The sequence below is a fragment of the Bos javanicus genome, chromosome X (assembly GCF_032452875.1).
Source record: "Bos javanicus breed banteng chromosome X, ARS-OSU_banteng_1.0, whole genome shotgun sequence".
In the NCBI taxonomy this organism is placed as follows: Eukaryota; Metazoa; Chordata; class Mammalia; order Artiodactyla; family Bovidae; genus Bos; species Bos javanicus.
In genome coordinates this window covers 70,650,755-70,664,402 of record NC_083897.1, presented here as the reverse complement: position 1 = coordinate 70,664,402, position 13,648 = coordinate 70,650,755, and the positions used below count along the sequence as shown (strand labels likewise).

Sequence of the window (13,648 nt, the reverse complement as noted above, 5' to 3'; positions counted from 1 at the left end):
TTTACACTTTAAAGAATGGTAAAAATGCAACAGAAACTCAAAAAAAAGATTGGTGCAGTGTATAGAGATGGTAATGTGATTGAACACATCCAAAGTGGCATGTGAAGTTCTGTGCTGGAGGTTTCTTGCTGGACGATGCCCCACAGTCAGGTAGACCAGTTTAAGTTGCTATCAAACAAACTGAGACATTAATTGACAACGAGCAACATTATACCACATGTGAGAGAGCCAACACACTCAAAATATCCAATAAGTGTTGAAAATCACTTGTACAAGCTTGGTTATATTAATTGCCTGACGTTTGGGTTCCACATAAGTTAAATAAATACAAAAAAAAGAGACCCTTCTTGGCCTTATTTCCACATGTGATTCTCTACTGAAACATAATGAAAATGTTGCATTTTAAAAATAAATTGTGACAGGTGATGAAAAGTGGATACTTTACAATAAAGTAGAACAGGAGACTGCGGGGCAAGTGAAATGACCCACCACCAACCATACCAAAGGCCCACTTTCATCCAAAGAAGGTGATGAAGGGAGTCCTCTATTATGAGCTCCTTCCAGAAAACCAAATAATTAATTCCAATAAGTACTGTTTCCAATGAAGCCAAATGAAAATCACCTGTAATCAATCAACAGAAAACATATAATCTTCCATTAGGATAATGAAAGATGCATGCTTCTTTGATGACCAGGCAAAACCCATTATAGTTTGTCTGGGAAGTTCTGATTCATGCCAGAGAAGGCAATGGCACCCCACTCCAGTACTCTTGTCTGGAAAATCCCATGGACGGAGGAGCCTGGTGGGCTGCAGTCCATGCGGTCACGAAAAGTCAGACACGACTGAGCGACTTCACTTTCACTTTTCACTTTCCTGCATTGGAGAAGGAAATGGCAACCTACTCCAGTGTTCTTGCCTGGAGAATCCCAGGGATGGGGGTGCCTGATGGGCTGCTGTCTATGGGGTCTCACAGAGTCAGACACGACTGAAGCGACGTAGCAGCAGCAGCAGTGGAACAAAGCAATGAATATGTTGTTCAATAAAGTTCTTGGTGAAAATGAAAAATATATCTTTTATTTTTACTTTAAAAATGAAGGAACTTTTTGGCCAATCCAATAATAGATCAATGGAATAAGATAGCCTGGGAATAAACATGCACATCTATGGTTAATTAATCATGACAAGGGAAGCAAGAGTATAGAATGGAGAAAAGACAGTCTCTTTAATAAGTGGTGCTGGGAAAAAAGGACAACGATATTCTTTTCATGTAAAATAACAAAATTAGGATATTTTCAAACAATATGTATAAAAATAAACTCAAAATGGATGAAAGATCTAAACGTAAGACTGGATACCATAAAACTCTTTGAGGAAAACAGGCAGAACACTCTTTTACATAAATTGCAGCAATTTTTTTTGGATCTATCTACTAGAGTAATGGAAATAAAAACAAAAATAAACAAATGGGACCTAATGAAACTTAAAAGCTTTTGTACAGCAAAGGAAGACATAAACAAAACAAGAAGACAAACTATGGACTGAGAAGAAAATATCTGCAAATGATGTGACTGGCATGGGATTACTCTCTGAAATAAACAAACAGCTAAATATCAAAAAAGCAAACAATGCAATCAGTAAATGGGTGGAATATCTATAGAGACATTTCTCCAAAGGAGACATTCAGATGTCCAACAGGCACATGAAAAGATGATCAATATTGCTAAGTATCAGAGGAAATAAACATCAAAACTATAATGAGGTATCACCTGACACCAGTCAGAACGGTCAACAAAAAGTCTACGAATAATAAATGCTGGAGAGGGTGTGGAGTAAAGGAAACCATCCTACACTGTTGTTGGGAATGTAAACTGATGCAGCCGTAATGGAGAACAGTATGGAGGATTCTCATAAAAACTAACAATTAGTATTGCCATATTATCCAGCAATCCCACTCGTGGGCATATATCAGGAGAAAACCTAATTTGAAAAGATACATTCACCCCAGTGTTCACTACAGCATTATTTAATGTAATTGCCAAGACATGGGAATAACCTAAAGGTCCATTGACAGATGCATGGATATGGATGTTGTGATACACACACACACACACACACATATATATACACATAATGAAATACTACTCAGCCACGGAAAAGAATGAAATAATGCCATTTGCAGTAACACAGATGGAATGAGAGATTATCATACTAAGTGAAGTAAATCAGACAGAAAAATACAAATATCATACCATTTATGTGTGGAATCTAAAAAATACAAATGAATTTATTTACAAAACAGACTCACAAACATAGAAAACAAACATGGTTACCAAAGGAGAAAGGTTGGGGGGAGGGACCAACTGTGAGTTTTTGAGTAACATATATATACTACTAAATATATATGATTTTTCCAGTAGTCATGTATGGATGTGAGGGTTGGACCATAAAGAAAGCTGAGCACCGAAGAATTGATGCTTTTGAACTGTGGTGTTGGAGAATACTCTTGAGAGTCCCTTGGACTGCAAGGAGATCAAACCAGTCAATCCTAAGGGAAATCAGTCCTGAATGTTCATTGGAAGGATGGATGCTGAAGCTGTAGCTCCAATACTCCGCTTGATGTGAAAAACTGACTCATTGGAAAACACTCTGGTGATGGTGAAGACTGAAGGCCGGAGGAGAAGGGGATGACGGAGGATGAGGTGGTTGGATGGCATCACTGACTTGATGGATATGAGTTTGAGCAAGCTCTGGGAATTGGTGATGGACAGGGAAGCCTGGGGTTCTGCAGTCCATGGGAATGCAAAGAGTCAGATATGACTGAGTGACTCAACTGAACTGATTTATAAAATAGATAAATATAAGGACCAACTTTATAGCACAATGAATTATACTAAATATTTTGTAACAACCTATATGGGAAAATAATTTATAAAGAATAAATACACGTATATGTTTATGTAGAACTGAGTCCCTTTGCTGTTCACGTAAATCTAATCTAAAATTGTAAATCAACTGTATCTGAATTTAAAAAAGGAATAAAACATCCAAATTGCAAGAGGAGTAAAATTGTCATTACTTACAGATGCTGCTGCTGCTGCTAAGTCACTTCAGTCGTGTCCAACTCTGTGTGACCCCACAGATGGCAGCCGACCAGGGTCCCCCGTCCCTGGGATTCTCCAGGCAAGAACACTGGAGTAGGCTGCCATTTCCTTCTCCAGTGCGTGAAAGTGAAAAGTGAAAGTGAAGTCACTCAGTCGTGTCCGACTCTTAGGGACCCCATGGACTGCAGCCCCCCAGGCTCCTCTGTCCATGGGATTTTCCAGGCAAGAGTACTGGAGTGGGGTGCCATAGCCTTCTCCAACTTGCAGATGACATGATACTAAATGGAGAAAACTTATAAATGCTACCAGAACTAGCAAATAAGTTTATTAGTAAAGTTGCAGCATCCAAGATTAATATACAGAAATCTGCTGCTTTTCTATACATTAATAATAATAATCATTTAGAAAGAAGAAGCAATAAAATATTCTGATTTAAAATCACATTAAAAAGAATAACATGTCTAGGAATAAACTTAACCAGGGAGGTGAAAGATCTATACTCTGAAAAGTATAAAACACTGATGTAGGAAATAATGATTTATACTTTTCAGAGTATATATTATTCCAAAGAAAACATACAGATGGCCAACAAACACATGAAAAGATGCTCAACATCACTCATTATCAGTTCAGTTCAGTCACTCAGTCATGTCCGACTCTTTGTGACCCCATGAATTGCAGCACGCCAGGCCTCCCTGTCCATCACAATCACTCAGAGTTCACTCAAACTCACATCCATCGAGTCGGTGATGCCATCCAGCCATCTCATCCTCTTTCGTCCCCTTTTCTGCCTGCCCCCAATCCCTTCCAGCATCAGAGTCTTTTCCAGTGAGTCAACTCCTTGGCATGAGGTGGCCAAAGTACTGGAGTTTCAGCTTTAGCATCATTCCTTCCAAAGAACACCCAGGACTGATCTCCTTTAGAATGGACTGGTTGGATTTCCTTGCTGTCCAAGGGACTCTCAAGAGTCTTCTCCAACACCACAGTTCAAAAGCATCAATTCTTTTGCACTCAGCCTTCTTCACAGTCCAACTCTCACATCCATACATGACCACTGGAAAAACCATAGCCTTGACTAGACGGGCCTTTGTTGGCAAAGTAATGTCTCTGCTTTTCAATATGCTACCTAGGTTGGTCATAACTTTCCTTCCAAGGAGTAAGCGTCTTTTAATTTCATGGCTGCAATCACCATCTGCAGTGATTGCAGAGCCCCCCAAAAATAAAGTCTGACACTGTTTCCACTGTTTCCCCATCTATTTCCCATGAAGTGATGGGACCAGATACCATGATCTTAGTTTTCTGAATGTTGAGCTTTAAGCCAATTTTTTCACTCTCCTCTTTCACTTTCATCAAGAGGCTTTTTAGTTCCTCTTCACTTTCTGCCATAAGGGTGGTGGTCATCTGCATACGTGAGGTTATGGCTATTTCTCCTGGCAATCTTGATTCTAGCTTGTGCTTCTTCCAGCCCAGTGTTTCTCATGATGTGCTCTGCATATAAATAAGCAGGGTGACAATATACAGCCTTGATGTACTTCTTTTCCTATTTGGAACCAGTCTGTTGTTCCATCCCCAGTTCTATCTGTTGCTTCCTGACCTGCATATAGGTTTCTTAAGAGGCAGGTCAGGTGGTCTGGTATTCCCATCTCTTTCAGAATTTTCCACAGTTTATTGTGATCCACACAGTCAAAGGCTTTGGCATAGTCAATAAAGCAGAAATAGATGTTTTTCTGGAACCGTCTGGCATTTTCCATGATACAGCGGATGTTGGCAATTTGATCTCTGGTTCCTCTGCCTTTTCTAAATCCAGCTTGAACATCTGGAAGTTCACGGTTCACACACTGCTGAAGCCTGGCTTGGAGAATTTTGAGCATTACTTTACTAGCGTGTGACATGAGTGCAACTGTGCGGTAGTTTGAGCATTCTTTGGCATTGCCTTTCTTTGGGATTGGAATGAAAACTGACCTTTTCCAGTCCTGTGGCCACTGCTGAGTTTCCCAAATTTGCTGACATATTGAGTGCAGCACTTTCACAGCATCATCTTTCAGGATTTGAAATAGCTCAACTGGAATTCCATCACCTCCACTAGCTTTGTTCATAGTGATGCTTTCTAAGGCCCACTTGACTTCACATTCCAGGATGTCTGGCTCTAGGTGAGTGATCGCACCATCGTGATTATCTTGGTTGTGAAGATCTTTTTTGTGCAGTTCTTCTGTGTATTCTTGACACCTCTTCTTAATATCTTCTGCTTCTGTTAGGTCCATACCATTTCTGTCCTTTATGGAGTCCATCTTTGCATGAAATTTCCCTTGGTATATCTAATTTTCTTGAAGAGATGTCTAATGTTTCCCATTCTGTTGTTTTCCTCTATTTCTTTGCATTGATCGCTGAGGAAGGCTTTCTTATCTATTCTTGCTATTCTTTGGAACTCTGCATTCAGATGTTTATATCTTTCCTTTTCTCCTTTGCTTTTCAGTTCCCTTCTTTTCACAGCTATTTGTAAGGCCTCTTCAGACAGCCATTTTGCTTTTTTGCATTTCTTTTCCATGGGGATGGTCTTGATCCCTGTCTCCTGTACAATGTCATGAACCTCAGTCCATAGTTCATCAGGCACTCATCTATCAGATCTAGTCCTTTAAATCTATTTCTCACTTCCACTGTATAATCATAAGGGATTTTATTTAGGTCATACCTGAATGGTCTAGTGGTTTTCCCTACTTTCTTCAATTTAATTCTGAATTTGGAAATAAGGAGCTCATGATTGGAGCCACAGTCAGCTCCCTGTCTTGTTTTTGCTGACTGTATACAGCTTCTCCATCTTTGGCTGGAAAGAATACAATCAATCTGATTTCGGTGTTGACCATCTGGTGAAGTCCATGTGTAGTCTTCTCTTGTGTTGTTGGAAGAGGGTGTTTGCTATGACCAGTGCATTCTCTTGGCAAAACTATTAGAGATATCATTATCAAAGAAATGCAAATTAAAACCACAATGAGATACCATTTCATGCCAGTCAGAATGGCTGCTATCCAAAAGTCTACAAGTAATAAATGCTGGAGAGGGTGTGGAGAAAAGAGCACCCTCTTACACTGTTGGTGGGAATGCAAACTAGTACAGCCACTCTGGAGAACAGTGTGGATATTCCTTAAAAAAGTGGAAATAGAACTGCCATATGACCCAGCAATCCCAGTGCTGGGCATACACACCAAGGAAACCAGAAATGAAAGAGACATGTGTACCCCAATGTTCATCACAGCACTGTTTATAATAGCCAATACATGGAAGCAACCTAGATGCCCATCAGCAGATGAATGGATAAGAAAGCTGTGGTACATATACACAATGGAGTATTACTCAGTCATTAAAAATAATACATTTGAATCAGTTCTAATGAGGTGGATGATACTGGACCGTATTATACAGAGTGAAGTAAGCCAGAAAGAAAAACACCAATACAGTATACTAATGCATATATATGGAATTTATAAAGATGGTAATGATAACCCTGTATGCGAGACAGTAAAAGAGACGCAGGTGTATAGAACAGTCTTTTGGACTCTGTGGGAGAGGGCAAGGGTGGGATAATTTGGGAGAATGGCATTGAAACATGTATATTATCATATGTGAAACGAATCTCCAGTCCAGGTTTGATGCAGGATATAGGATGCTCGGGGCTGGTGCACTGTGATGACCCAGAGGGATGGTATGGGGAGGGAGGTGGGAGTGGGGTTCAGGATGGGGAACACGTGTACACCCATGGTGGATTCATGTTGATGTATGGCAAAACCAATACAATATTGTAAAGTAATTAGCCTCCAATGAAAGTAAATAAATTTATATTAAAAAAAGGCATGAAGATATCCTTTATCCTTAAACTGAAATAATTATTATTATTATAATTTCCATACTACCCAAAGTAATACCTATAGTTAATATAATTCCTATATTCCTATCAAAATACCCATGACATTCCTCAGAGAACTAGAACAAATAACCCTAAAATTTGTATGGCACTGGAAAAGATCTCCAACTGCCAAAGCAATCTTGAGAAAAAATTACAAAGCTGTTGATATCATGCTCCCTGGTACAAAGTAAAAAGTACAAACCTACAATAATCAAAACATTATGGTACTGGTACAACAGACACACAGATCATTGGAAAATAACATAGCCCAGAAGTAAACTGATGCACATATAGTCAATTAATCTCCAATAAAGAAGGCAAGACAATACAGTGGGAAAAAGATAATTTCATCAATAAAACATGATGCGAAAACTAAATAATTACATGCACAAAAATCAAACTGGACTACTTCCTCACACCATATACAAAAATAAACTAAAAATGGATTATATAATTAAGACCTGAAACCATAAAATTTCTAGAAGAAAACATAAGCAGTAAACTCTTTGAAATCAGACTTAGCAATATTTTTTGAACATGTCTTCCTCAGGAAAGAGAAACAAAACCAAAAATAAACAACTTGGAGGACATCAAACTAAAGAAAAAGCTTTTGCATAGCAAAGGAAACTATCAAGCAAACAAAAAGGAAGCCTACTGAATGGAAGAAGATACTTGTAAATAATATGACTGATAAGGAGTTAATATCCAAAATGTACAAATAAATCATGTACTCAACATCAAAAAAAAAAAAAAACCAACCTAATTAAGAAATGGACAGAGGACCTAAATAGACATTTTTCCAAAGACCTATAGATGGCCAGCAGATGAATGAAAAGATGCTCAACATCACTAATGATCAAGGAAATGAAAATCAAACCAACTGAGATAGCACTACACATCTATCAGAATGTTTATTAACAAAAAAAACAACAAACAACTTGCTGGCAAGAATATGGAGAGGAGGGAATCCTCATGCAATGTCAGTATGATTGTAAATTGGTATAGCCACAAAGGAAAACAGTATTAAGGTTCCTCAAAAAATTAAAAATAGAACTGCCACATGATCCAGCAATTCTGTCTGTGTATTTACCTGAGGAGAACAAAAACACTAATTCAAAAATGTATATACATTCCAATGTTCTCTGCAGCAATTTTTACAATAACCAACATATGGAAGCAACCTACATGTCCATCAATGACAAATGCATATAGATGTGTATCCCTAGAGGAGGGCGTGACAATCCACTCCATACTCTTGTCAGGAAAATTCCATGGACAACGGAGCCTGGTAGGCTATAGTCAATGAGGTTGCAAATAGTCAGACATGACTGAAGTGATTGATTGCATACGTGTGTGTGTGTGTGTGTGTGTATACATATAGTCAATGGAACATTAATATACCATTATAAAAACTTGGCCATTTGCAAAAATATGAGTGGGTCTACAAGGTACTATGCTAAGTGGAATAAGTCAGAGAAAAACAAATACAACGTGATCTCACTTTTATGTGGACTCTAAAACAGAAAATAAATGAACACATATAACAAAACATAAATGGTATTACAGATACAAAGAACAAACAGGTATTTGTGAAAAAGGAGGTGTGTATGGTGAATAAATAGGTAAGGAAGATTAACAGGCACAAACTTCTAGTTGTGAAATAAGTGAATCATGGGTATGAAATGTACAGTGTGGGGAATATAGTCAATCTTTTGTTACATATTGTACCTAGACTTATCATGCTGGTCAGTTTGAAATGTACATAAATACCAAATCACCATGTTGTGTAACAGGAACCAACACAATTCTGCTGGTCAATTATATTTCAAAAATAAAAAAAAAAAGAAAAAGAGATCAGATTTATGGTTACCAAAAGCAGGGTGTGGGAGAAACAGAATCAGATGCAGTAGCCAAAAGTAAAAACTTCTAGTTATAAGTAAGTACTAGAGATGCAATATTCAACATAAGTATAATTAAAATGCTGTATGTTATATATGAAAGTTACAATAAATTCTAAGAATTCTCATTATAAGGGAAAAATTGCTTTTCATTTGTTATGTTTGTATCTATACGAGATGATGAATATTTACTAAACTTATTATGACAACAATCATGATGTGCATAAGTCAAAATTATGTTGTATACCTTAAATGCACACAGTACTGTATGTTGTTTATCTGAAAAAATTGGAAATTAAAAAAAAAAAAAGAAAGAAATGAAAATCTAGAATTTTATACTGAGTGAATGTATCTTTCAAAAACAATGTGAAAAATTACCAGGGATTAAGCAGGTCATTTCATTGGTATGGAGATTCCTTTAAAAACTAGGAATAAAACCACTATATGACACAGCAATCTCACTCCTAGGCATATACCCTGAGGAAACCAAAATTGAAAAAGACACATGTATCCCATTGTTCATTGCAGCACTACTTACAATAGCTAGAACATGGAAGCAACCTAGATGTGCATCAACAGAAAATGGATAAAGAGTTTGTGGTACATATACACAATGGAATATTACTCAGTCATAAAAAGGAACACGTTTGAGTCAGTTCTGATGAGGTGGATGAACCTAGAACCTATGATACAGAGTGAAGTAAGTCAGAAAGAGAAAGATAAATATCATATGCTAACACATATATACGGAATCTAGAAGAATGGTACTGAAGAACTTCTTTACAGGGCAGCAATGAAGAAACAGACATAGAAAATAGACTTATAGACATGGGGAAAGGGGAGGAGAGAGTGAGATGTATGGAAAGAGTAACATGGAAAATTATATTACCATATGTAAAATACATAGCCGGCGGGAATTTCCTATATGGCTCAGGAAAATCAAACTCAACAGGAATTTGCTGTATGGCTCAGGAAACTCTGTATCAACCTACAAGGGTGGGATGCAGAGGGAGGAGATGGGAGGGAGTTTCAAAAGGGAGGGGATATATGTATGCTGCTGCTGCTGCTAAGTCGCTTCAGTCGTGTCCAACTCTGTGAGACTCCATAGATGGTAGCCCACCAGGCTCCCCCGTCCCTGGGATTCTCCAGGCAAGAACACTGGAGTGGGTATATGTATACCTATGGCTGACTCATGTTGAGGTATGACAGAAAACAACAAAAATTCTGTAAAGCAATTATCCTTCAATTAAAAAAATTAAAATAAGGTCATTTAATAATGATAAAGAGGAATATACAAGTTATATAGAGGTCAATTTTATAAACAATTTACATACCTAAAAACAGAGCTTCAAAATATATGAAGCAAAAACTGATAAATCTGCAAAGAGAAATAGATCAGTCCATAATTATGACTAAAATATGGAAGTATACATCACAACAGCATCTATAGACATTAACAGATTAGTGAGATAATATGAAACACTTTATGACATTCTACTCAATAATGGAATATTACTCAGCAGTGGCCACAGGACTGGAAAAGGTCAGTTTTTGTTTCAATCCCAAAGAAAGGCAATGCCAAAGAATGCTCAAACTACTGCACAATTGCATTCATCTCACACACTAGCAAAGTAATACTCGAAATTCTCCAGGCTATGCTTCAACAGTATGAAAACTGAGAACTACTAGATGTTCAAGATGGATTTAGAAAAGGCAGAGGAACCAGAAATCAAATTGCCAACATCCACTGGGTATAGAAAAAGCAAGGGAATTCCAGAAAAATATCTACTTCTGCTTTACTGACTATACCAAAGCCTTTGACTGTGTGGATCACCACAAACTGTGGAAAATTCTTCAAGAGAAGGGAATACCAGACCACCTGACCTGCCTCCCGAGAAATTGGTATGCAGGTCAAGAAACAACAGTTAGAACCAGACAGGAAACAACACACTGGTTCCAAATCGGAAAAGGAGTACGTCAAGGCTGTATATTGTCACCCTGATTATTTAACTTATACGCAGAGTACATCATGAGAAATGCTGGATTGGATGAGGCACAAGCTGGAATCAAGATTGCTGGAAGAAATATCTATAACCTCAGATATGCAGATGAAACCACCCTTATGGCAGAAAGTGAAGAAGAACTAAAGAGCCTCCTGATGCAAGTCAAGAGGAAAGTGAAAAAGGTGGCTTCAAACTCAGCATTCAGAATACTAAGATTATGGCATCTGGTCTCATCAGTTCATAGCCAACAGATGGGGCAACAGTGGAAACAGTGGCAGACTTTATTTCTTTGGGCTCCAAAATCACTGCAGATGGTGATTGCACCCATGAAATTAAAAGACGCTTGCTCCTTGGAAGAAAAGTTATGACCAAACTAGATAGCATATTAAAAAGCAGAGACATTACTTTGCCAACAAAGTTCACCCAGTCAAAGCTATGGTTTTTCCTATAGTCATGTATGGATGTGAGAGCTGGACTATAAAGAAAGCTGAGTGCCAAAGAATTGATGCTCTTGAACTGTGGTGTTGGAGAAGACTCTTGAGAGTCCCTTGGACAGCAAGCAGATCCAACCAGTCCCTCCTAAAGAAAATCAGTCCTGAATATTCATTGGAAGGACTGATGCTGAAGCTGAAACTCCAATACTTTGGCCATCTGATATGAAGAACTGACTCATTGGAAAAAACCCTGATGCTGAGAAAGATTGAAGGCAGGTGGAGAAGGGGACGATGGAAGATGAGATGATTGGATGGTATCACTGACTCAATGGACTTGAGTTTGAGTAGACTCTGGGAGCTGCTGATGGACAGGGCAGCCTGCCCTGCTGCAGTCCCTGGGGTGGCAGAGTCTGACATGACTGAGCAATAGAACAGAACTGGACTGCACTCAATAATGAACAATTTCCTTGAAAGAAAAAGTATACCAATGCTCAATCAAGTAGAAGTAAATAATTACAAAGGTATTAAAGAAATTGTATTTACAGTTAAAAATCTCCACTAAAAAAACCTCTAAGCCAAGTTGAATTCATTAGTGAAGTATAACTGTAAAATGTACAAAGAAAATCTCATTTAAAATGGAGTCCTGACTATAGGTCATGCTAGTTGGCTTGTCCCGAATTGCAATTTTCTGCCATTCCCAAAATAAACTCATTTTACTGACAATATTACTGGCTTTTCTTTATGGGGTCTTCCTTGTGGCTCAGCTGGTGAAGTATCTGCCTGCAATGTGGGAGATCTGCATTCGATCCTTGGGTTGGGAAGATCCCCTGGAAAAGGGAAAGACTACCCACTCCAGTATTCTGGCCTGGAGAATTCCATGGATTGTGTAGTCCATGGGGTCGCAAAGAGATGGACATGAAATCAATTCCAATTCTAAATGATTCTTCCAGAATACTGAAGATGAGATAATGTCTTCCAACTCACACAATGAGGCCAGAAAGATATTATAGGGATTCCCAGGTGGCACAGTGGTAAAGAATCTGCCTGCCAATACAAGAGATGCAAGAAATGTGAGTTTGATACTTGGGTCAGAAGATCTCCCAGAGTAGGAAATGGCAACCCACTCCAGTATTATTGCCTGGAAATTTTCATGAACAGAGGAGCCTGGCAGGCTATAGTCCATGGGGTTGCAGAGTTGGACATGACTGAACACACACACACACACACACTCTGGAAGATATTACAAGAAAACTACAAACCAAATCCCTCATGAATGTAAATATAAAAATTATAAACAAAAATTTAGCAAATAAAACTCAGCTATGTGTGTAAAGTCATGTTATATATAAAAAGAATAATATGTCATAACCAAGTCTTGTTTACCTTGGGAAAACAAGGTTAGTTTAACAATTGAGAATAAATGTAATTATAAATGTAGTAATAAAAACACAAAAAAACATGCAATCTCTCTCAATAGATAAAGAAAAACATTTGACAGAATTCAACAACTATCTCTAACAAAAAATGTTCATCAAACAGGAGAGAATGGAACTTCCTCAACCTAATTAAAAGCATCTATGTAAAACTTCCCTGGTGGCTCAGAGGTTAAAGCATCTGCCTGGAATGCGGGAGACCTGGGTTTGATCCCTGAGTTGGGAAGATCCCCTGGAGAAGGCAATGGCAACCCACTCCAATACTCTTGCCTGGAGAATCCCATGGAGGGAGGAACCTGGTAGGCTATACAGTACATGGGGTCACAAAGAGTCAGACACCACTGAGCGAGTTCACTCACTCACTCATGTAAAACTACAGCCAACATCATACTTAAAGCGTAAAAAAAGTGTATGATTTCCATCAAGCTCAGGAATAAATAAGACAGTCCATCCTCTTCACTTCTATAACACTATACTGTAAGTTTTAGCCATTGAAAATAAAATACATCCAAATGAGAAAGCAGTAAAACTATTCACGAATGACATGACTGTTTATGTTGAAAAAATGTTGAAATCTATAAAAAAGAAACTTAGTAGAATGAGTGACTTTTATCAAAGTTGTAGTATACAAGATCAAAATAAAACACAATACTGTACAGCAATTATCCTCCAATTAAAAATAAAAAACAATTGTATTTCTACATACTAGCAGCAGAAAAATTGCAACATGAAATTTAAAATCAATGCTATTTACAATAATAGGAAAAATAGGAAATATAAAATATACAAAAAAAGATGTGTAAGATTTGTACACTGCAAACTATAAAACATTAATGAAATTAAAGAAGGCATAACTGGAAAGAGATACCATGTTCATGCA

At 37.8% G+C, this 13,648-nt stretch overlaps 1 protein-coding gene and 1 pseudogene across 19 annotated transcripts in view; one reads left to right on the top strand and one right to left on the bottom strand.

Moving 5' to 3' along the window:
- The window catches only part of LOC133243105 (endogenous retrovirus group PABLB member 1 Env polyprotein-like), a 486,815-nt pseudogene that overhangs the window by 149,924 nt on the left and 323,243 nt on the right, over window positions 1-13,648 (top strand).
- RPS6KA6 (ribosomal protein S6 kinase A6) overlaps window positions 1-13,648 on the bottom strand; it is a 192,628-nt gene that overhangs the window by 22,748 nt on the left and 156,232 nt on the right. Inside the window, exon 23 of one of the 19 annotated variants that reach the window (XM_061409586.1) lies at window positions 502-622. The exons of 17 other annotated variants lie outside the window; for them this stretch is intronic. In XM_061409586.1, the coding sequence (XP_061265570.1) occupies window positions 548-622 (75 nt within the window). In that variant the 3' untranslated portion in view covers window positions 502-547. Of the gene's footprint in view, window positions 1-501; window positions 623-10,232; window positions 10,277-13,648 lie in introns of all 19 variants that reach the window. One more of the 19 variants, XM_061409592.1, reaches the window with a different exon arrangement.